At 51.0% G+C, this 25,132-nt stretch overlaps 1 protein-coding gene across 5 annotated transcripts in view; it reads right to left on the bottom strand.

Moving 5' to 3' along the window:
- Positions 1-25,132, bottom strand: part of KATNIP (katanin interacting protein) — a 200,379-nt gene that overhangs the window by 129,724 nt on the left and 45,523 nt on the right. For all 5 annotated transcript variants that reach the window (XM_079944672.1, XM_079944676.1, XM_079944673.1 and 2 more), the window contains exons 3-5: positions 19,168-19,244; positions 10,207-10,376; positions 8,509-8,606 (exon numbers count right to left, since the gene is read on the bottom strand). In XM_079944672.1, the coding sequence (XP_079800798.1) occupies positions 8,509-8,606; positions 10,207-10,376; positions 19,168-19,244 (345 nt within the window). The remainder of the gene's footprint in view (positions 1-8,508; positions 8,607-10,206; positions 10,377-19,167; positions 19,245-25,132) is intronic.

The raw sequence follows: 25,132 nt of genomic DNA, 5'->3' as shown, positions 1-25,132 counted from the left end.
GGATGAGCCAGTTTCCTGTAAAGAATAGACCAGCCCTGTGGTCTCTGCTACAACCGTCAACTGCTCCACTGTAGCTCAGAGCAGCCCTGGACGATGCCTACATAAATGGCATGGCTGTGTCCCCAGAACACTCGATTTACAGAAACAGGCTGTGGCCGAATTTGGCCCCGGGGCTGTAGTTTTCTGACTGACCCCAGTCCTGCACCTCGACGCTGTATTGTCCCCAACAGGCAAGTGAAGAAGAAATGTATCCAGCCTGGGCTACAGTGGCCCTTGGGGAGAACAAGGAGGGATTCAAGAATTTCCTGAGACTATTTAACACTAAAGGGGCAGGAGCTGGGCTCTAGATCATTCCAGGAAAAGGGCTTGGAGAGTGTAAGAGGCAGAAAAAGGCAGGTAGGGAGCCCCCCATCGGAGAACGGGGAGGCAGAGGTGCACGAGGAAGGGGCCCTGGGACACTTTTCCTTCCACGGGCGATCCCGTCTTGTGGCGATGTTCGCCAGACTCCAAGTGCGCCTTGCGCTTTCTGGAACTGCACCTTCCACCCATCTTCCTTTTGGCCGTCGGCCTCGCTGCCCTGGGCTCTGGCCTCCCGTGTGGTGTCACTGCCTCCCAGACTTTGTCAACTCGCTCTCAGAGAGTCTGTTGGCGCCAGCAGTGGGCACCACGTGGAGGGTGGGCACCACGGAATCCACAGGCCTGGGCCTTTCCAGGCCAGGAGGCTCCTGGGGGCTTTCCCGCCTTGGACCCGGATGAAGCTGTGAAGGCTTTGAAGTTCATGGCTGGGATGGGTGTTCCACAATGTGCTCCTCCCTCCTCCCGGAAACCACTCAGTGACGTTCAAATGTTGGGAAGGGGCTTCCCTGGTGGCGCAGGGGTTGAGAGTCCGCCTGCCGATGCAGGGGACGCGGGTTCGTGCCCTGGTCCGGGAAGATCCCACATGCCGCGGAGCGGCTGGGCCCGTGAGCCATGGCCGCTGAGCCTGCGCGTCCGGAGCCTGTGCTCCGCAACGGGAGAGGCCACAACAGTGAGAGGCCCGCGTACCGCAAAAAAAAAAAATGTTGGGAAGAAACAGTCCAAGAGCGGAGGAGGGAAGGAGGAGGGGGAACAGAGCGAGGACCACTGGGCACGGGGCCCAGACCTGGGGCGCAGCCTGGCTCGTCCATGGGTTTCTGTTCCTTTCTCTGGAAAGGGAGGGCTGGGACAAGGATCCAGGGACCAGCAGCATTGGCTTCTCCTAGGAATTTGTGAGAAATGCAAAGTTTCAAGCCCCACCTCAGATGCAGGAATCGGAATCTGCATTTTACCAAGAACCCGGGTGATTTATATGCACATTAAAGTTGGCGAGGTGTGAGATCAGGAGGTCTGTGAGGTTTTGTGGTGGGCACTATTGCTTCTGCCTGTCCGGCATGCGTTCCCCTGTCTTCTGGTAAAAGTACCCTGGTTTTCTTTTGGGAAATCCTCCCTTTCCCCACTCCCAACCCAAGCATTCATGTGGAACTGCATCCAGGGGTGGGTAGAGCACATGACCCAGGCCTGGCCACTCTGAGCATTAGATCCTGCTGGCCCACGGTCTCTGGGTGATTGGTTTAGGGAAGCCAAAGAAATGTAACAGCAGGTGAAAGAATGTAAGTTGGGAGCTGCTGGTGGCCATCTTGGTTCACCCAGGGCAACATGGGAAAAAGCAGAGTTGGGTGATGGTGAATGAGCCCTGCCACATTGTCTGAGCACCTGGATCCAGCCATACCTGAAGTGGGAATTCCCACTGGCAAGTAAGAGAGTTGGGATTAATGCAGCTCTACTGGTCTGATCTTAATTATAAATACGAGAAGGCTCTCCAGCGTCCAAGGAGAAGAGTCCATGTGTGTCTCTCTGTGCTGCAGCTTTTCCGTCCTCCCTCCAAGGAGCTTAGCACAACCGCTCACCTCACCAAGATATCGGGAGACAGGTTTGCAATAGGCATTAAGGAACAATCAGCAAGTCCTTACCAAGTGCTAACTGCGTACTAGGCTCTGGAAACATGTCAAGATATAAAATAATTTTTAAACCAATGTCCGGGCCTCAAGGAACCCACCCAGCACACATAACGGAAAATGTGTTTATGAAGCAACATGTGACAAAATTAATGCGGTCCAGAAAGAGTGTCTAAACACTGAGTGGGCGCTGGAGAGGGAAATAAATAGTCTCTCCATCTGGCCGGCTCTCCCGCCCCAGCCCCGGGGAGGTGCCTCTACCCACGTCGGGAGGAGATGGCAAGCAGCCCCGCCCATACGAGGACGCCCACCTGCTGCTGAGGAGAGCGAGGTGGCAGGTTCCAACCCAGTCCCTGGGCTCACCCACCCGCTCCCTGTCTCCCACCTTCACGCCCTTGCGAAGATGATGCCCAAGCTTCTGGCTGGCTCCCTGCTCGGCACACCACTTTACCCAGAGTGGGTGTTTCTAAGCGGCTGCTCTCTCCTGCCTACTTGCAAGTGCCCAGACCTGATACTCCCTTGCGGTATCGACCATATACTGGAACAGGGTTTAAAAGCCCTCATGCCTAAACACCCGTGTTCCGGTTTGCCAGCCCAAGGCCAGCGTGTTCTGTACTCAGCCACACTCAGCCCAGTGTCGTGCTCAGAGTTTTTTGTGTGTATCGCCACCCCTCTTAGCAAAGTATTCTAAGAGGTCTGCATTAACGCTTATTATCAGTTAGAAAAAAAGAGCAAGGCTGGGGGCTGCCCTGGATGGTTGCACAGGTTGTGCAGTATGTAAACGGCTCCCTCTAGAGGTGGGAGAGCTCTGAAGATACTGACAGAGCCAGCTTTGGGTTGGGGTGGGGAATAAATCGACCTTATTTGAGATGTTCTTCCCGGATCTGTCTGATCTCTTACAAATAACAGCATTCGCGTGCTGACAGTCTGTGTCAAGCAAGGTCACTGTGAAGCCTGATGCTTTATGGGTTGTTTCATTTATGGTCCACACTGCAGGGGTTTTCAAAACTCAGAAAAAAAGAAGAAAACAAAGGGAAGGGCCCCACACGCTTCACATTTTCACTCAGGAGCTTTCCTGGAGGTGTTTAAGCTGCCTGGCCCCCAACAGGAAAGCGGATATGGCGGCAGAGTGAGGACAAAGCCTTTGCTTTAATAACTGCAATGAACTTGCTTTCCAGGCCTTTAAGGAAAGCCCACCCCACAGTAAATCGCTGGAAGGCCAATCCCTTCACTACCAATTTAATGCTAAGAGCCGATGACGTTCATCAACTCTGACAGCATTTTGGTAAACGACGGCTCTGTTGATTAGGCCTCTGTCCACCCAAGTATTACAAGTCTGAGGAAGCCATAAATCTTCATCCACTGGTAGCAGCAGGAAGATCTAAGGCCGAGAAGCAGTGGGGGAAAAAAGGACAGCACCGACAAGAGCCATTTATCACCACCAGCCCGATCCACAGCGCAGGCGGCCGCTCGGAAGCCCAGCCCAGTGTCGCCAACTGCCTCCCTGGCTCCCCCAGCACTGGAGAGTCAGGGAAGGGTTTTACGGGTGGAGCGGTCAGCATCTCGCCCAGCATTTGGATGACTCTCTGACCTTCTGGCCCAGGTATCCTCAGGCCCGTGCACCTGCGGCAGCCCCTTCTATCAGGGCAGCTCCACCCAAAAGTGCTTCCTAGTTGGTGGGCAAGACCCTAAGCTGGCAACTCTATTCTACTGGAAGAGGCATCGGGCTTGGTCAGTGGAAAGGTTACGTGGGACTCAAGAGAGTTTAGGGGGCCGCTCAGAGAAACGGGCAAGGTGACAAGCCGGAGGGGGCGGGGATGCAACAGGGAGAAAGTGGTGCTGGCTGGGGGCTGGCTGTGACCGCTGTGTCCCCGGCTGACCCGGCCGCGGCCTGTGTGAACACACCCAGTGACTGTGCGGCCCCACCTGTCCCTCCTGCTGGGCACAGCACACAAGAGGACTGGGTCAGGGCTATGGTCCCTCTCCTGATGGGGTGGCTTTTGAGAACTGGCCACCAGTGGCCACTGGAGATTCTGCTGCCTCGGCCACTCTGCCTGACCTTGGCCGCCTCCTAGGGCAGTGGTACCCATCCGAAAGGATGGAGATAGAGAGACCGCCTTCCTCTCTATCCTTCGCACCCCCAAATCTGTCTCCATGTACTTTCCACCATGGAGAAATTTTCTACTTTACTCCACTTCTTGGGGCCAAAGGAAGCCCATCCGTCCCCTCTTCCTCTTGACAGTAACAGTGCAGCTGGCAAATCGAGTCTAGTTACTGTCCTGCCTCAGCCTCCTCGGCGAGAAGGTGGGGACCCAGCCCCTGCTCAGGGGACAGCTCTAGGGCAGGCAGGCTTTGAGTCGTCTGACCTGGTCCCCACCTCCAGTCCCGGCCGACTGAGGCCTGAGCGGGCGCCTCGTCAGGCTGACCGGCAGGCCAGGCCGTGACCCGAGTAACAAAGACCAGCTGAGAGACTCAGAAGGTCTCTCTCTTGGAAAATTTCAACAAACGAATACTGAGGGAGATAAAAACTGTGACCTGGAGAAAGCTGAAATGAGAAGGGGAAGCTGGGGGAAGGGAGCAGGTGCAAGGGTGGGGCTGGGGAAGGTTGGGAGAGAGAAAAGGCCCGTTAGGCTTACCGGGAGCCCTGCTTCCCAGCCCCCACCTGGTCCTCCCGTGCAAACGCTGCGGATGTACCCAAAACAGGAACCCAACACACAAGTCTCCTGCTGAAAACCCTCCAGGGGAGTCCTCACGTGTAAGATGAAACGCAAGCTCCTTTCTGGGGTCTTCTAGAGCCCCGACCCGCACACCAGAGCTGGCCTAGCCTGCCTCACTTACTGCTCTGACCCCAGCACCTGCAAGTGTCCAGTAGATGGTCCCGGAATGAATGAAGGACTGAACGAGTGAAGGAAGCCTCTGGAGTGAAGAGCCGCCCTCGGCATCTGCCTGCCTCTCAGCTGATTACAACGGTCACTACCGTTTACTGTCGGCTTCCTCTGTGCCGGGCACCGGTTGGCACGTTCCACAAACACTGGTTCGCTCACTCAGTCCTCAGCAACTACCCGCTGAGGAGGGTACCATTACCACTTACAGATGAGAAGACAAGCCACTTATCCAGGGCCTTACAGCCAGCAACTGGTAGAGCTGAGGTTTTGAACCCAGGCCGCTGTGCTCTTAACCATCTGGACTTGTCTGTCACCTGCCTCCAGGTGCTCCTACCTGAGGGAGCCGACAGCCCCTGCTGATGGACCGCCCGTGACACATACGATACACACATTCCTTCCCAGCAGCCCTGGGAGGCTTTATGGATGCTGAGCGCAAAGCTCGGAGAGGCCACGTGGCTGGCTCAGGGGCACACAGCTAGTAAGCTGTTTGTTTGACTCCAAAGCCCATTCTCTTCTACTCTCCAGGGGCCCAGGTTCAAATGCCCCAGTGAGCCAGGTGGGGAATGGCAAGGGGGAGGCTGCTGGGGATAAGAGAAGCAGCAGCCAGAGCACGATGACAAACTGCAGCTACCACTCGGCCTCGGCGCTGGGGCTCTAAAGGGAGTGGTGGGGACCACGGCAAACAGGGCTGTTCGCTGTCTAAACTGGGAACCGCCACTCGGCTGCCACGGATGGCTGCCTTCTGGGCGGCGGCCCAGCACGGGGGCCAGATCTTCCCGTTTCCCTAGGCAAGGAGGAATCGAACTTTTAAAACAATGTGTAAAATCTTTTGAATTTAAATGTTACCAAGTGATTAAGTCTTTTTAAACTGTGTGAGTCCAAAAACCATTATCTGGGGGGCCAGTTCAGCCCACAGGCTTCAAGCTGTTAACTTTCAGAGTCTACCGGACTAGCCCTCCGTATGTTGGAGAACAGCTGTTGCACCTTCCCCCCAGGATAAGCAGTGCCCATGTCTTCACAGTCGGTTCTTCCAGGGCAGGAACTGAGCCTGATTTTTGTTTTTTGTGTTTTTTTTTTGCGGTACGCGGGCCTCTCACTGTTGTGGCCTCTCCCGTTGTGGAGCACAGGCTCCGGACGCGCAGGCTCAGCGGCCATGGCTCACGGGCCCAGCCGCTCCGCGGCATGTGGGATCTTCCCGGACCGGGGCACGAACCCGTGTCCCCTGCATCGGCAGGCGGACTCCCAACCACTGCGCCACCAGGGAAGCCCTCCTGATTTTTGTTTTTTAACCCCAGAGACTTGCAGAGTGCCTGGCCCGCGGTAATACATGTCCGTTAACTTAATGGATGGCTTCTCTCATCATATGGCTCCCAGTCCACCCACCACCACTTCTGACGGTTCCCGGGTTTGTCTCACTCTGAGGGCTGGTCCCCAAAGGACTGTGTGTGGGTGGAACAGAGTCGACGCAAAGGTGGGGGGTGGCCCCCCAGCACCCATTCCGCTCTCCTCCAAGGGTGCCTCTCAGTTCAGTAGAGGCTGGAAAGCCAGACAGTGCATTTCCCTACCTCCCTCCCAGCTGGGGTCTGGATTTGACATGGGTGCAGCAGATCAGATGGCCTCATGGAAGGCAGGGACAGCAGAAGGAAGTGAGGTGGAAAGGAGGGGACACACGCTGGCTGTTTCTGTGCTAAGCATGTGGCAGAGGCCATGAGTGTTTTCATCCATGCCCCACCCTGGCTGGATGAGCTGTGAGCAAGGTCTTTCTTCAAAGTGTCGCTCCAGCAGACACAGCATCACTCTGAGGCCAACGGTTGTGGCACTGGCTTCCTGATTCCTGGATCACAGCTCAGGTGACACATTCCTGAGGCTGATCTCCACCTTCCCTCCTGTGTCCTAGGTAGCAGCTTTCCTGGTAGGTCCGCGTTAGGATGCTGGGTACCATTCCTGGAGGCCTGGCTCAGAGCCCATCCTCTCGCTGGATGCAAGCACCCAATTCCCTGCCTTCCATTCATTTATGCTTCAAATAGCCTGAGAGGTCTCTGTTGTTGGCACTGACTGACCCCTGACGGATGCGGTACAGAAGGCCAATTACAGCCTTCATGGCATCAGAAAGCCAGGAAATTAGCCATTAGGCCCTGTGAAGTGTGGGAGCACAGGGAGAGACTGCGGAGGGATGCTAATTAATCTTAGGCCAAGTCTTTAAATTGCACAGACTCTGGGGTCAGCCATTAAGTCACAGTCTAAGATGCAAATATGGCTCCTGATAATAGAAGGCACTCAAAACAGCGAGGAGAACTCTCTGAAGTGCGAAGTGGAGAAAGGCCTCATTATTGGGAAATTAACATTCATTGCTGGGGACAAAAGGAAGCCTCCAGGCTGTGTGCCCTGAAGGCCTTGCTCATCAGCATCCAGATGAGGCCTGGGAGTTAGCTGGCAGGAACACCCCTCCCCACTTCATCAGAGACCCACAGACGTCCCTGCAGAGAAGTGAGGACCACTGCGTTTGGAGTCACAGGTCCAGGGTGCAAACCTCAGCCTACGTCCTCCCTTAGCATCTATGGGAGCAAGTCACCTTATTACCTCTCTGCTCTCTGGGCCTCAATTTCTTCAGTGGCACAATGAGGATACTTACGTACCTCCAGGGTTATTGCAAAGATAGCGGATAAAGCGTAGGAAAGCATTTACCATAGACCCATACGTGTGGGCAGTGTGAAATGTTATAAAGCAGCACTTCCCAACCTCGGTGAACAAAGGATTAACACACACACACACACACACACACACACACACACACACACACACACACACACACACATATATACATATACGTATGTATATGTTGCTTAAGCCTCATCCTCAGACCAAGTGAGCCGGAATCTCTGAGGGTGGGGCCTGAGAATCCCAGGTGATGCGAATGTGCAGTGGGGGTCCCACTGGTCCCAAGTAAGGCTGAGTAACTGCAGGGGAAGGTGTCAGGACTGTATGAGCAAGGACACCGAGCCTGGAGCCACAGATCTAGATTTGAGTCTTGACTCTGCCACTTCCTAGTGGTTGACCTTGGAAAGCTCACGTAACTTTTCTGAGCTCTCGTGTCCTCAGCATCATGAAAAGAGGAGGGACTTTGGAATTTATCCTGTAGGTCTGCTGTGAGGGTAAAGGAGAGGAGTCACGTGGGAGCTTAGCTCACGCCTGGTACTGGCAAGCTGCCAGGTCAGCAGCATCGGTAGCAATCCGAAGAGCATCTCAGGTCTGTGGGGAGGGGTTTTGTCTTATCCACCCCCCGCATCCATGGCATCTAAGACCATGCCTGGCACATCACAGGTGCTCAGTACAAAACAGCTGTACGAATACATCATCATGACAGGGCTGTGAGTCTGACCTGTGATGCTCCGGACTGGGGCTGGGGTGGCTCCAGCCAGAAGGGAGGATCATGCCACAGAGTGGGCTGGAGGGTCCCCAGGGCTCCTTTGCTCTCCAGAGGCCAGTGCCACAGGCGGAGAAGGCACCATGGCAGTGCCCAGCCAGACCCAACCCCTGCCCGTGGGGATTCCAAATGCTCTGATTATGTTTCTATTCTCACAATAACCCTGCTGCTTATTCTAAAGTGTGAGCTGGGGCCACCGCCTTGCCTCTGCCCAGGGTTTCCACACCTGGTACCATCCTCGGCGCTGGACTTTGCTGGGGGCCGTCCGTGAATTGCGTCTTAAAGTTTCTTCAGCTTCTCGAAACAGGGTTTTTCGTCCGCAATCTGCACCAGAGATGAGGGAAAGAGACTTGGTGAGGCCCCGGTGACGAGCCCACACTGATGGTGGTTTTGTAACTTACATCTACAATGCCCGTCAGGGTGCCCAGAGTCTTGTATGTGAAGCAATACACTTTTGTAGCACTGTTTGTAGCCAAAAGGCATCAGAAAACAAGCTAAATGCCCAAGAAAAAGGGATGGGGTATCAGTCACAGCACCTCTGTGCTATGAAACAGTAGGTATGTTCCTGAACTGGGCAGGTCTATGTACAAAAGGAACAATCTCTAAGATACAGAAGCAGGGTACATAGGACAGGGCGCACAACAGACCAGCATTAGTATAAAAGAGGGGTGAGGGGAGAGAGATATATTGAATGAGTAAATATACTGCTGGGGACCCAAGTACAGAGATTCCTGTTATCTGCACCTCCCTGAAACCTGGACCAGGAAAGGCCGGCTTCTCCTAACTAGCAGGTCAGCCAGACTCCTCCCCCATGAAAGCTAGGAGAGTCCATCCCATTTCCCTCTTTGCCCTGGGGGCTAGGAAACGCATGCTAAACTCTAAGCAGAAATGCAGTGGCTCTCCTAGGGGAAGATTTGAAGACACCACTTTCTCCTTTTATCCCCTTGTTGTTGTATTGACTTTTATTGTCTATTAATAGCTTGGGATCTTACCATACCTGTGAGGCAATGAATTAGAACACAAGTCAAGATTATTGTGTGCTGGACACTTTACACTTCTTATGTTGTTTAATCCTCCTGGGAAGCCTGTAAGGTGGGCATAATTACTCCCATTTTACAGAAGAGGAAACTGAGGGTCAGAGAGGACCCAATTGCCAGAGGTCTCAAAGCTAGAAAGTGGCAGAACAGGGTTCGAACCCAACCCTGCCTTGTTCCAAATCCTCTTCTTGTAACCCAGTAGCACACTGTCCTCTTAGACAAAGTGACCCGCCTTGAAGGGCACTCTGGCATTCATTAGCCCCATTTTAAGGATGAGAAAACAAAGTCGCAGAGAGACAAAAATGGTTTCCCCAAAGCAATACAGCCAAACTGGTATCTGACTCCTATGCACTGCCATTTCATTCATTCAGCCACCACCAAATCATTTTCGGTGCCTATATGGGGCCAGCCACTGGGTCGGGTGCCTTCTAGGCCACTTCCCAGATTTTATTTCATGTGTCTTTTATTATAGGACACCTGAAATCCGCTTAAAGTCTGCAGAGTATGTATTAACTAAATTCAGACATGAACAGTGGAATCAATTATCACCGGGGTTAGGTACTAAAGTTAAGGCATAGTGAGTGAAAATCATGTATAATCAAAATTATCCTTGACATTTCCTTAAACGACTGGCACATGAGACCTAGGAAATGTAAATGCCCGGAATGGACTGCTCTGGCCACCTTTGCCCTGGGGGGGTGGAGGCCGAGACTAGTTTAAAAAGAAGTGGAAAAGGATTTCTCTCTCTCTCTCTCTCTCACTTTCATGTTCTTTCTTTCTGGCCAAGTGGGTAGAGTTAACTTGTATAGGTTAACTAGTTTCTGTGCATGGGGTGTGGCTCCACTGTCCCTAATTTGTCTGCAGAGCTGTTGCTGGCCTGTGCTCACCGTGAGTCCCCTCGGCGTGGGAGGCACTTCTGGAGAAGCTGGGGTGGACGGCTTTCCGAGGGGACGTCTTCAGTTCAGAATTGGCCCCGTTGACGTAGACAGAGAACCCGTGTTCCAGGTGCTCCAGCCTCAATTGCATGGGGTCCTTGGCTTTCAAATGCTTTAATATCCTGGAAGAGAAACGATTGCTGGCTTCTCATTCTAGGAGCCTGGGCCACCGCCCACCCCCATGCGGGGAGGGACCTGCTGCTCTGACAGCCAAGCGTCTCTAATCCGAGGCCGGGTGGCCGGCGCCCAGCTGTTCATCCGTAAACAGCCCTGAGAGGCCCATTACACACATGCAGGAGCAGCGACGGGGAGGCTGTTCCGGACCCTGCAGCGGTGTTTCTGCTTTTCATTCTGAGGCTCAGACATATGTTAGCAAAACCTTGGGCACCCAGCCTCGCCCCCAAGGTGGCTGAGACAAAAACAGGCGCGTGTGCACGCTGCTACACACAGCCCGGATCTCCAGGGATGATCCCAATTTCGCGCATCTCAACTTTGCGTGGATAGCAGCCCTTTGCTCCACGTGTAACAAAACGCGGTCTAAGCCTTTGTGAGAGAGATTGCACAGAACACATACACACATCAGGAAACGGCCGTCATCAGGCCAGGTGGGCTGATTTTTGGCTTCAGGAAATAAATGTGTTCTCAAACACTCCCCCCACCCCCGATATCCCAAATGTCATTATTTTATATTCTGATGCAGTTTAAAAATACACCAGTGCAGGCTTTGCTCAAGATTAATGATGTGATGATCACACCCTTTGGCTAAAAGGGTTTTGGCGTGAGCACGGCCGGGTCCGTTGTTCAGCTTTCTCTAAAGCCCGACCTCGCACCCTGGCTTGGTCCTTTTCTCCCCAGTCCTGATGTTCACTGCCGTAAACGGTGTGCAGTGTCCTCTTCGGAATTGCTCCCGTGTGACGCCAAACCCTTCAGCGCCTTTACAGACACTTTTAGGGACCCCGCACAAACCAGAGTTATTTCCGCACGAGAAGAAGAAATACAACCAACCAACCATCATGGCAACAAATGTGCATCCTCTTCAGTGATTAAGTAAGTTCCCACCAAATTAGCAAAATGTAAATTAAAAAAAATAATAGTAATGGCAATCACATAAAGGGTAGAAGGCCAAACCCTGTTCTAGATGCTTTGCGTATAGTCAGTTCTCATTATTCACAATAGTTATGTTCCATAAAGTTGCCGCAAACACTGAATTAGTGAATACTGAACCACTGTTCCTAGGGGAAAATACAGGATTTGGTTCCTGTGAGCCTCTGGTCACAACATTTTCATCAGCCGATCAATACAAAACCTTGCTTTATGTGTGTTTCTGTTTGAAGGCGCCTTATTTAATATGTACTTAATACAATAACACTGAACTCATGCCAGCAGCACTTCAACTCATGAGTGAAGGAAGCTTATGTAACACGTGTATTTTCTCCGTAAGGGACATCATAGCCTTCTTGGGCTTAGAAATAAATACGAGACACCACTTTACCCCTGTGCCAGGGGGGGCAGTTTAAACAGCAAAGTCATCAATGAAAAGTACAAAAATATAAAAAACACGGTGAAACGGAGCAGGACCCTATGGTCTATGCCCCCAGGTCCTCAGCCTGCCTTTTGCCTGTGGAAAAACTTTAGCCAAAGAATAAATTTCATCAGAGAAGTGAGAAAATGCAGAAACAAAGGAAAACAGTCCAACAAGACCTTTAGTTCCTTCTCAAGGGCTATAGGTAATATTCTGAGCCATATCCACTGAGCTGTCTTGTAGATACTGAAAGCCCCACCAGGTGGAAGAAGTTAACTACATGATGACAGGACTGTAGCCATGACATAAGCTCCCACAATTCCAAGAACTGGCCTCAAGGAAATGGGAACAAACCGACCCTGGAACTGAAGATTAACTGTACTTAAAACAATCAAATGATGCTGGTCAGACCACCGCAGGACCAATTTCAAGATGACCGTCAAGAGTTGACTGTTCTGTTTCTGCCTGTAGCCCCCTTCCTTTGTCTATAAAAGTTCTTGCCCACTGACTGTCAGTGTGGGGGGAGTTGGCCTTTGGTCAGAAGTCCGCCCTCCCCTCTGGTTGCCGGCGTCTGAAATAAAGCAAACTTTCCTTTCCATCAACCTGGGCTCTTTATTGGCTTTTGGGTGGTGAGCAGCTGGACCCCACTTTCGGTTACAACAGCACTAAGTAAAACGTGAAAAGGACACTTTACATTGTAAGATCTGAAACAAGAAGGCAGAGTGTTCCCTTGTTCTACCTTAGCTGGGAACGTGTGTGCTGGGCAACTAAAATTTTTTTGCCATCTGCATGTGCCTTTGAGTGACCACAAAAGCACTGCAAGTATTGATTTGGAGGTTACAAATAAATTTTAGTGAGTGGGTAAATTTGCAAATATGGAATCTGTGAATAATAAGGACTGACTGTATTAAGACTTTAATCTTTAGAACAACCCTGTGCGGTAATTACTTTTCTTAACCTCATTGAATAGATAAAGAAACTGGAGCACAGAGAGGTTAAGTAACTTGCCTAAGGTCACACAGCTAGTATGGTATCAGGGCTAGGATGCAAATTGAAGCAATGTGGCCCCAGAGTCTTCACCACAACAAAGGTGACTTATAAAGCTAGCAAGCTGAAACTGGCAAACTTAGACATTGCTGGAAACTCAGAAGACCTTCTCAGAAGTAATATGAAAATAGAGAAAATGCCATATGCTTGGTCTTTGCCCAGTAAGCAAATTGTTTCTGATCAGGAACAATGGTCAGCATTCAGTCATAACAAAACCATGAAAGCAACTCGAATGTCCAACACTAGGGAAGTGGAAGCCGGGATCTCATGCAGCTGTTAAAATTACGAAGAGTCTGTCAAAACATAGGGGATTATTTGTGATCTGTTCAGTGGGGGGGTGAAAAAGGAAGGATAAAAATGGTATATATGTGATAAGTGCAAAGTTGGAAAAAAGTGTGTTTGTGGACCCATAGTGGAGGGTGATAAATGTGAAAATTAAATCAGCTGTTGAGGGAGGGTGGTGGTATTACTGGTGATTTCTTTGTTTGCTTTTTAACTGTTTCTTTAATGGTTGATACATCCATCTTGCCAATCGTGGCAGGAACGTTTATTACAGACTGCTTATCTCTTGCCAGCCTCGGAAGCCTGGGAGATGCCTGATTGTTGGGCAACAGCATAAAACAGAAGGAAAACACAAGTAACTAAGAGACAATTTCCAAACACGGCAGTAGCTGCATTCTCTGGAGCAAACAATCAAAGGGCGCAGTGGGTACCAGCAGTCCCCGGGGAGGGAGAACAGGGAGCCCAGGGAGGGGCGGCACGAGGAAAATCTGACCATCTAGCCAGGGAGTGCCTGCCTCAACTTCCTTCTGGAGACCACCCTGTCTCCTGATGCTACCTTAATGGTCACGGTGGCATCCCGTTATCCAGGCTCTGCGGCTGGCGCTCCACACAGGTCTCTCTTTAAGCAGAGTGATTTATGAAAATGTGGATTCATGAAACTGATAAATGAGGAGATAATTATTCAGACTGTGAAAGGAATCACTAAAGGAACTCCCCTGCTGCAGCTGAGCACATCAGCAGTACACATGTGGCATCAAAGAAAGTGGGTGTTTTTTAACGGATAGCTTACTTTGCATAAAAAGCTGCCCTTAGTGTCAGGGATTCAGAAAAATCAGATTAAGTCCCTGCCCTTCCGGAGATGGAGCCCCCAGCCACCCGCTGCCCTGTCACTCTCTATTCCCTTACAGATTCTGTTTGTTTCACAGCACGTGTCTCCCTGCCTCATGCTATGGAATAGTATCTGTGTGCCTGTTTATTCTCCCTTCCTGCCCCCTGGGTGTGGGGTCCGTGATGAGTGTGAGGAACGGTGAGGAATACTCTCAACATTTCTGGAACTCAAGGTCTAGCAGGAGAGAGAAGGCATGGACGCGCACCCTAATACAGCCACCGTGTATCTAACCACGCCACAGGCATCGTTTCCGCTTATCTCGTAATGACCTTTGGGGTCACTTGTACAGAGAGCTCTTCTGTTCAGAAGAGGAAGTGGAGGCACTGTGAGTTAGAGCACAGGGTGTCACGTGAGGGACTGTGACGGGGGGTCGGGGGGGGGGGGATGTGAGATGCTTGACGGCTGGGCGGTTAGGGCACAAGCAGGGGTCCAGGTGGTGAGAGGACGTAGCTGAGCTCAAAGGGCAGGTGGCGTGTTGCTCACGGGCCTAACTGTGACCGGGTTTATGACCGAACCATCTCGGTCTCTAAGCGCCACAGTTACTGTGTGACTGTGGGCTGGCCACGTGCCTCCTCTGGACCTCATTCACCCCCAGGATCAACTGAGGGGTTCTCTAAGGGTCAGGCATTCAAGGATTATCTGGACATCATTTGAGAAGGCATGTTTATCATTAAAATGACGGTGATGACGATGATGATGATGATGATGATGATGATGGAGAAAGTATACTTGGACGGGTGGGCTTACTGTGGACCTCCAAGCATCTCGTCCTGCTTAATCCTTCACTGGCCCAGGGATTAAGTTCCTACCATCGATCTGTTTCATAGATGAATTTGCCCAAGGTCAGAGAGCCGAGGAAGCAGCCAGGATTTAAATTCCAGTCCATGAGGCTCCAGAGTCCGTCTCCCAGCCACATCATTGTGCCATTGCTTGTCTCCTCACCAGGCATCATGCCGCAGGGGCTCCAAGCAAGGAGAGTTCAGAGGAGAAGCAGCAGCTCCCAGGTGGGGGCTTCTTGGAGGTGGTGTCATTTCAGTGCAGCCTTGAAGGATGCAGAGGAGGAAGGCAGTGGTGCAAAGAGCCTGCCATTCCTCTCAGAACCTGGGGGCCCACAGGCTCTGTAATTTGTCTTCTAGGATGTCACCACCCCCACCCATGTGGCTGGAGGACAGAGCTCCGTACTGGAGGCTCTCCCATTTCCCAGCTTTCGTGACCTTGGGCAATTCCCTACACCTCCCGGGGCCTGTTTCCTCTTCTGTAAAATGAGACCAGGGATGCCTGTGGCTCATGAGGATGGAAGGGGATACCAGATGAATCTCCAGCTCAGAGACGGGCCTGTGCAAGGCCTGCCCTGGGTGCTGGTTCTCCCCTTTCTTCTTTCTGCCTGAATCTCCTCTTGGGGCAGTGGGTTCACCTCTCATATGGGTACGTTTTCCTATAAATTTCCCTCAAACAACCTTTTTCAAAAAGCAAATACTGGGCTTCCCTGGTGGCGCAGTGGTTGAGGGTCCTTCTGCCGATGCAGGGGACACGGGTTCGTGCCCCGGTCCAGGAAGATCCCACATGCCGCGGAGCGGCTGGGCCCGTGAGCCATGGCCACTGAGCCTGCGCGTCCGGAGCCTGTGCTCCGCAACGGGAGAAGCCACAGCAGTGACAGGCCCGCGTACAGCAAAAAAAAAAAACAAAAAAAAAAACAAATACCATTGCTGGATTCTTAGATCTTAGATCTGCCACATCTAGTGCGTATATTACAGCCCCTCTTGGCCGTTAGCCCTTAACTGTTCCTCATATCTCAGCCCTTTGATGATTCTGGTTGCATTTTCATGAGTCCTGTTGGCCATGATTACCTCTTTCCTGAAGCTGAGTGACTAGAATCACTAAGCACCCTCTGGGCGAGGGCTGTACGGGGTGAAACAGGGCGGCCACACCTTCTCCACTCTCCCCAGTCCTCTCCTGGAGCACATGACCACTTTCTGCGCTTCCGGCATAGTCACAGGTGGCCTTGTGCTCACTTGCCGCTGCCTGGGGAGTTCCTTGAGGGCCAGGGCTGTGTGGTGGGCACCTGTTCTTTTTGCCTGTCCAGCCAACTCTCCCCCATCTTCCAAACACAGCCCCTCAGGTTCCCCTTGGGAACCACTCCCCTCCTCCTCTTACTCCTCGTGGTTTGGGTGAGACTCACACCATCGCCCAAGTTAATGGGGTGGCCCAGGAGTGGCCAGGCAGACCCTGCCACCCCAACCAGGCACAGGGCGGCGATTGGCTCAGGGATGGGAATGGGGCCCCAGCCAAACCTACGGGGGCCCTCCTCAGCGCTTTTGCTGGAACTATTAGGAAAGATGTGTTCTCTTCCCCTCGAGGTGGGATGTAAGTGTGAGGCTTCCAGTGGCTGCCTTGACCTCCGTGAGGGAAGTACCTGCCTGAGATGATTCCAACATGAGAAAACAGAACTGAGAGATGGAGAGTGACTGATTTCAGTGACCCAGTTTGAGTGCCTGGATCCAACTATGCCTGAAGCCAGTGTATCATCCTGGATTTGTTAATTTCACAAGTCAGTACGTTTCGTTGTTTAAAGTCATTTACCTTGGGTTCCTGTCCCTTCAAGCAAAGGAGCGCTAACTAATACAGTCTGTGTCTCCCTCATTGCAATGTTCTCCTTCATACCAGTGGTAATGCTAGGCACTGAGAAGGTACTCAATGGAATCCTGCTGAATGAATAGAAGAATAATGTCACCAGCATCTTGTGGGCAGCTGTGTTCTGGGCAGATGTCTAAGAACTCAGCCCAGTGATTGCACACCCCCTTCTTGGGTCACAAGGCAACGCAGATAAGCAGCCCGGGTTTTCACCTTCCTCTATGCCCAATATAAAGTTCAGAGGCTGGTTTTCTACCCAGTCTTGTAACTACATTTCCAAATCAGTTTCAGTTTATTCCCACAAAACTTCTCCGTAGTGAACTTAGAGCCATTGGCAACCCTGGCAGGTTTCTCTCCTTTTGATTATTGATGACAATGTCAAACAAAACATAAATAAGAAAGTACGGCCCAGCTCCACCACTTCCTGGCTGCATGACCATGGGCAAATTGCTTGCTGTCCTGGTCTCTGCTTCCTTATCTGTAAAATGGGTGCAATAACTGTACCAATGGGGTTGAGGTGCCCGCCACACAACTGGCACTCCAGCAAAGGTGCCTTTTCAGGCTTCATCTGATGACAGCTCAGAGGCACTCCCACTCTTCAGGTCTCCATTTGGAGGTGTTCTAGCTCTACTTTCTAATTTCCTGTCATCAAGCCAGCTCTCTCTTGGTGACAACACATCCCCCAAATTTTATGGCAGCTCCATGTTGACATATTTTTTAATGGCCTTTGTGCTGCAACCTCATCTCTGGATCTGTTCAGCTGTGCTATTGGTCTGTGCCCTTTGATCACGCACGTATTGATCTCTCGATTAATGAGAAGCAATTTGCTCGTAAAGAACTATGACAGGGGTTTCCCTGGTGGCGCAGTGGTTGAGAGTCCGCCTGCCGATGCAGGGGACACGGGTTCGTGCTCCGGTCCGGGGGGATCCCACATGCCGCGGAGCAGCTGGGCCGGTGAGCCATGGCCGCCGGGCCTGCGTGTCTGGAGCCTGTGCTCCGCAGCGGGAGGGGCCACGGCAGTGGGAGGCCCGCGTACCGCAAAAAAAAAAAAAAAAGAACTATGACACTCTCCTCCTAGACAAGTCACATGTATATGATTCAATGATCGCGCCCAGGTGTTCAGTGGCACCATCCAGCCTGCCAGAAACTGAATAAAAACATTCTGTTCCTGGCATTAATGATGATAAAAACCCACATGGGTCTAATCAGCACAAGCCTGGGTTTGAGGCTGCCCCTGGGGTGGAGAGAGATGAGTGCAGAGCAGCTGGGCACATGGGATGTTGCCTGGCATTTCTGGCTGGTCCTGGAGAGTTGATCTATTCAGAAGTTCTCTATGGGGGGCGGGACCAGCTTGCAAGGAGGCATCTGGAATGCGGGCAGGTATTGTTGTCATAGATACTGGGGGTCTTAGTGGAATTAAGTAAAGGGGTGGGTAGGCAGGGATGCTAAACTCCTACAACACATGGGAAACTCCTGCACCATAAAAACTTGCCCCATGCGACATGCCACCGGGGCCCCAGTTGACAAGCACCGGGAATCCAGCCCATCAGACAAGGCTGAATTCACATTCAGAATAACAACCCACAGACTCTCTTAGCTACAGGACCCCAAGCCCAGCGCACGACACAAAGCCCCACATTAGTGCCCCTGTCCTTCCCCGTCCTGCAGATCTGTCTGGGGGGCCTGCGGAATTCCTCTGTTTGTTTTGTGCTTTGATTTGAATTCATTACCAACATTTTAAAACTCAGGAGACTTCACCACACAAATCCAGATTTCCAGCTTCTCTGGCCACCTTGGAGGATACGGACCCCTTGGCCCGTGAGAGTTCCAGGTGCCCACTGTCCCCACTGAGCCAGCTTCACTCCCTGACTGTCCCCTCCTAGCATCGGAGTTTGCAAACCCAGCTTTCTGTAAGGTTCCAGGCCTGAAGACAAAGCACAGTGAACTGCAAATGAACTTGCGCAGCCCTGCAAAGGCGTGGAGGACACGATACCCGCTCTCTTTCAAGCCAGACCACAAGCCTTGACCCCAGTCACTACACGTGGCATGGCTGCAGGCTTTTGCGAGAACCAGCACTCCAGAGTCAAAATCAGGACTGACTGAACTTTAAATGACATCAACCACCTTCAAACACAAGTGTAAAAGGACTCCTCCTTTATACAACAAGGCATGATTACAGGCTCAGATTTCCAGGGACCTTCAAAGCCTGTGAGATCACAGGTTGGCCTATTCAGGTGACTAATGCACAGGCCCTGCCAAAGTCTAGCTTTTCATGGCAAACCCAGCTTCTCCCAGAACCGGAGCAGGGAAGCGAGACGTGGCTCTGATGCGTCGAACAGTTTGCTACAGCTCAGTCAAAAGATGCAATTAAACCAGTGAATGGAGAAATAGGAACTGGGACGGCAGATATTATTCCAAGCTTCTGAGTGGAGGGTGACTGCATCCCATTCCTGTGTGAGACAGCCTGCATGCTGTTAATACATCTAAACAGAATTTTGATTTGGCTAATAGGAAGGGCAGCCGTGGAGCGGCTTCATCTTACCGGTTCCTCTGCTGGAGCAATATTAAATACTCATCGTGTTTCTCATCAAAGTCTGTCACCATGTCCTTAGTGTAACCCTGAAATGAAGAAACAGAGCGGTGTGATATCGGAATGCAGGGAAGCTTTACTGAAGCCTGGGTACAGCACACACCACACAGGAGGCCGAGAGGCAGAGAGGCTGACCTTGACGAAGGTCCAGCTCCCTGGGCGCATCACCCTGGTGACCCAGAGCCCCAGAGACTGTCTGATGGCCCACTGGGTCTTGAACATACACAACTAACAATCTACGAAAAGGACAAGGTCGATTCCCCAGCCTTGCCACTGTTCTTTCCTCCCATGTCCTATAAAATCAAGGACTCTGAGAAGACTTGGGCTTTACTGTTTTCTCCACACTCATGATTTTGTGATCTCAGTTGTCCTAACCAGATGGAACCCAGATCAGTTGTTTAAGAGGGGAAGCTCAGGCTTCCCTGGTGGCGCAGTGGTTGAGAGTCCACCTGCCGATGCAGGGGACGCGGGTTCGTGCCCCGGTCCGGGAAGATCCCACATGCCGCGGAGCGGCTAGGCCCGTGAGCCATGGCCGCTGAGCCTGCGTGTCTGGAGCCTGGGCTCTGCAACAGGAGAGGCCACAACAGTGAGAGGCCCACGTACTGCAAAAAAAAAAAAAAAAAAAAAAAAAAAAAAAAGAGGAGAAGCTCATCTTTCTCTTGCCATTGTAAGAAAAACGCATGCTTATTATAAACAGCTCAGTCGTTACAAAAATATATGACCCCCCCAAAAAAATATATGACCCAGAGAGTAAAGGCTCCTTTAAAGCAGACATTTGTGGTTTCCTGCTTCCTCTTCCGGCCACAGAACTCTGAATTTCTTCGGGGGAACCATTCGGCCCCCTTTTTTCAGTTCACTGGCTTCCTTAGATGCCCATGAAAGTTCCTTTGGTCTCCTCTTGGGTCACATGACCTTGGCCTTGGTCTCAACCATCAACATAGTTCTCCCCTCAGCCACAACGATTCACTAGTCTAGGGATGAGCCTGAGCACGGCCCTTTGAAAGTCAGCCCTGGGACTTTGCTAATACTCCTGGGGAAAAAGCTGTTCTCTTTCCACTGGAGTGCTAAAGTGATGAGACGCAGGCCTGGAATTGCCTGAGAATGAAGTCAAGAAAGAAGACAGCAGATCCCAGAGATGGAGAGGAGAGATTCCCAATGACATAATTTGAGCCCCTGGATCCACCCATGCCTGAAGAAGTACTGGAACAACTTAGTTATTGCTTTAAAGTTTCAGCTGAGTTTCTGCCCTTTGTAGCCAAAAGAATTATAAGTCATATACCGTAACCTGACCATTAGAGATAACCCCTATTAGAATTTGTTACAGCTTTATGGAGGGATAATAAATGTATAATAAACTATACATATTAAAAGCAACATGTATATACCAGTAAAACCCCCATTACAATCTGATACATATTTCTCTAGATGTTTTTCTTTGTTTACAATATACATATGTTCATATTTATAAATACACACACAAACACACACATTCTTTTAAACAAAAGTCGGATTATACTGTTAACAATGCTTTGTAATTTTCTATGTTTCTTAACTAACTTTTCGCCAAGGAGTGGATTAAAGGGACAATATCAGCTTCACTCTAGTCACAAGTCACAGGGATTAAGTGTTAAATGGCAAGTAAGACCTTTGTAAGAGAAACACAATTGGTGTGAAAATCCTAACGATTATCATGGGAAGAAGAAAAAAAAAGAATCTCCATCATTCTGTTCTTAGCGCCTCAAAATCTGGCCTTAACCCCACTAATCTACCAGAACTCTCCCCAAGGGTGACTCATAACCTCCTTAAGCAAATATAACAGCTCTTCCCAACTGCATCCTTTTCGACTGCTCCGGGCCATGGGGAGCTGTTCCCACCCATCCGTCCCCAAATTCCCCTCCTGTAGCTTCTGCGGTTCTGAATGAGCCTCCTTCCCTCCTGTGCCTTCTCTGGCTGCCCTTCTTCCTTGGCCTTGGACGTGGATGGTCACTGTCTCTGTCCATCTCACCTCTCTGGGTCTCTCTCCCTCTGTCTTCTCTTCTTCCGATACAAGGAAATGGGTCCCCTGGATGGGGAAGCCAGAGAGTCACTGCTAGTCCAGGGCTGACAGCCCAGTCCCCTTCTCTCCCCTTTTCCTATAGGACTCCAGGTTGTGGCCATCTGCTTCCCTCTTTCCCTGTCACCCCCACTTTTCCTCCCAGGCTCCCCTCTCTCTGGGCCACCTGGGGACAGGATGCTGTACTCCCGTCTTCTCTCACCCGATGTCTCTGAAGCCTCTGGATTTTCCTGGGGTTTTCCGGCTTAACTAATCTGGCCAATCAGGAAGTGGGGAATAATAAGAAAGGGTGATTTTATGAAATCATAAGAAATTTAAACAAACTAGCAATAGGTGTTCCTATTCCTATTTCCCTGGCTTCCTGAGATGCCCAGAGATGTTCCCTTGTCCTCCTCGGGACTGAGCCCTGCCTCACCTTGACTGTGAGAAAAGCACTGTGACCTCCGCCCTCTGGACAGCTGGTTGGTTGCGGGACACTGGGTCTGGAGAGGACTCTCAGTTCCTTCCACAACAACATGTGCACGATGCGGACAGTTGACGCAGCAATTCCATATACATGATTCTCCTTTGATCTTTGCAGCAGCCTTTGAAGTGGTTATTAGTACCCCATTTAAGATACAAGGAAACCCGTCCCATGCATCTCCCCGGAACACGGATCCTACTCCATGGCAATTTACATAACCATTTTGAGATATTAAAATGACCACTGATATATTATGGTATGCAATGAAACAGTCAATGACATTTTTAGATGAAATATGAGACTTCAGAGGAATCTCAGCGTGGGGCGGGCTGTCCTGGGCTTTTACCTCAGACCCTCAGGGAATACATTTATTCGCCTCTGCCAGCAGGGAGATGTCATAGGAAAGATTTGAAGAGCTCAGGCATATATCCAGCCAAACTGCTCACCAGCCCCGTGCTTCTCAAATGCTGATGTGAACACAAATCACCTGGGGATTGTGCTGAAATGCAGGTTCTCCTTCCGTAGGACTGGGAAGGGTCCCAAGCCCACACGTCTAACAAGCTCCCAGGCAATGCCCGTGGGCCACACTTAGCCAGCAAGGCCCTAGACCAGCCCAGCTTATTCCCCACTGTTCACGATACGCCCACCTCTAATCAGATCAGCACTGAACTTGAGCTGTGAAGAATGTGAGCTTTGGAGTCCAGGCCTGGCTCCAAGTCACAACAGTGCTATTTGTTTCCTTATCGATCAAATGGAGGTAACAATAGTGCCTGTCTGGTTGGATTTGTCTTTCCCTCACAGGGTCAAAGGTGGGTTGGATGCAATAACAATAAAAAAAACATAGCACAGTATCTGGCACTTGGGTAGCTCTCAATGAACGTTAGTTACATTTGCATTTATGGAGTTCCATTATTTAACTAGTACTATCCTGGCCCCTCCCCACTCCCAGCCAGCTCATTGCTATCCTGATGCCTTAATCATTCGATTCCCTTTCCCTCCAGCCTCCACCCAAATCCTCTCCAAGGCCCAGCTCAGCTCCCCAATTCTCCACGAAGCCTTCCCCTACCATTCTCACCCCCGCTCACTTCAGCTCATTTTGAAACCCTGCAATTAGTATTAAATTATATACAATACAGCGTGAAATCATATATAATTAAGTGCTACACTGTAAGCCTTTAACTATATCTATTGCTCACTCATTATCTGGGGATTTGGAGACCTGGAGGTGAGTCCTGAACTCTGCTACTTACCTTCTCTGAGCCTCAGTTTCCTCATCTGTAAAAAGGGAATAGTAATAAGGTCTACCTGGCAGGGCTGCTCTAAGGATTAACTAGGAGAAAAGTAGAAGTAATTTAGGATCCGTTTCTTTCTTCTTCTTATTGATTCCCCAGCTGGATTATAAATTCCTGGAGCACAGAACTGGGGAAGGAGGGGACCATCATGTGGGGAGCCTGGAGTCCTGGGTTCGGGTCTCAGCTTCAACAACATCCAGCTCCGTGATGATAACTGCTAAGGCTGACTGAGTACCCACCTGGCTAACCCTCACCCTGGTCAGACATCAGACACTACTTCTCCCCAGCACGGCATATTTCACTTTGCTGAGGCTTTATTTCTCAGGCTATAAAACGGAGGCATTAATTAATATTTAAGGCATCCCACAAAGGTGGGAGAAACTTAGAAAGCGCCAGGTTTATCATCACTGTGTTTCAGCAAACACTGATCAAGTGTTTACTGTGTGGCTGTTACCTATGCAATGAGGGTTTAACAAAAAACGGACCCAGCGTGCGTTCAGATTCCAACGTGCCTGTAGACAGTACCCAACCGCCAGCCAGGGGCCGATCTGCACAACCCCGCCCCCATCCCTGTTGTGTGCGGTGTGAACGGCACCCCCTGCTTTCATGTACCCAGTCAAGCAACACACACTGGCCAGGGGTCCCTAATACGGGGGATGGCCCGCAGCGGGCTCTGGGCACATCGATTCAACTGACTGCACAAGGGTACTATTCTGGGAAGAGAGTCCACAACTTTCATCAGATTACCCAGGGTGTCTGAGGCCAAAAAAAAGAGACAAGTGATGACAGCAAAATGTATAAAATGTGAGGCCAAGGATCTGAAGGAGGGAACAGAGGAGGCCCCTGAGGGCACGGCCAGGCCCCAATCCTCGGGAGTCACCTTCGAAGCGTAACTCACTAACTCACTCTCCCACTCCACGTCCAGTCCATCAGCTCCACGCGAAAAATACCATGTATCCAAAAGCTGACCACTTCTCCCCACTTCCCCGCTACCACACTGGTTCAGGACCCTTCACTGGCCTCCGGCTCCCGCCCTCACCCCTACAGTCCGTTCTCCTTTCTACAGCCGGGGGTCCTGATGAAAGGGAAGTTGAATCATGTCACTTCTCTGCTCTGGACTCTGCACGGGTCCCAGCGGCCACCAGGCCCTGCCCACTGGGCCTCCATCCACGTCCCTGACCTCTTCCCACTGCTCCACTGTCCTCCTCATCACTGCAGTACCCGCAACACCCAGCATGTGCCCACCTCAGGGTCTTAGACCCACCGTTCCTTCCCCCAGGTAAATACCCAGATTCCTCACCTCCTCAAGGCTTGTCTTAGATCTTACCTTCTCGGGGAGGTCCTCCCCAGCCATCCTATTCAAAATTGCAAGCTGTGCGTGCGCGTATGCGCACATGCGCGCACACGCACACACACACATACACGTACACACTCCCAACCGCTCACTAATAATCTCTACTTTATCTTATTCATCAAGCCTTTTATTTATTGGGCCATCCCCTGCACTAGAATGGAAACTTCATGAAGGCAGGGGCTGCATCTGTTTTGATCACTTGTGTATTCCAAGCCCCTAGGACATTGTCTGGCACACAATGGGCCCTAAATGAATAAATAAGGAGACATCTGAGCTGAGATTTGAAAGTTGAAAGGTTTGCTGGGCAATAAGAGAAAGGCATTCCAGGCAGCTGGAGCAGCACAGGCAAAGGTTTGGGGGCCTGAAAAAGCCTGAAACGTTCATGGATTGGCCAGAAGTGGGTTTGACTAGAGTGATGGGTGTCGGGGAGGCGTGAGTTAAGTACGGGAAAAGGTTTAAGGAATCTGGACGTGATGCGAAAGCAAAGTCCCACTGCCATTATTGTTATCCTTATCATCTTTATCCCTAATGCTGGCCCCAGAGATGGTGCAGAATTTTATCAATGGCCATATTATTAATTCTCTCTGGGGGAAAAAGAAATGGAATTGGAGAGAAACGCCAAGAATCAGTTATGCTTAAAGGAACTCGACAGAGTCTATATTTCAGGGATCACGTATTCCTCTGAGGCCAGAATATTGGAATTCTCCTAAACAGGGTTGATTTAGCGAGTACCAGAGCCTGAGCTGCATTAACGA

This window comes from Stenella coeruleoalba, assembly GCF_951394435.1.
Source record: "Stenella coeruleoalba genome assembly, chromosome: 15".
NCBI lineage: Eukaryota > Metazoa > Chordata > Mammalia > Artiodactyla > Delphinidae > Stenella > Stenella coeruleoalba.
Note: the sequence above shows the minus strand (reverse complement) of the source record. Positions and strands in the feature narration are given on the sequence as shown.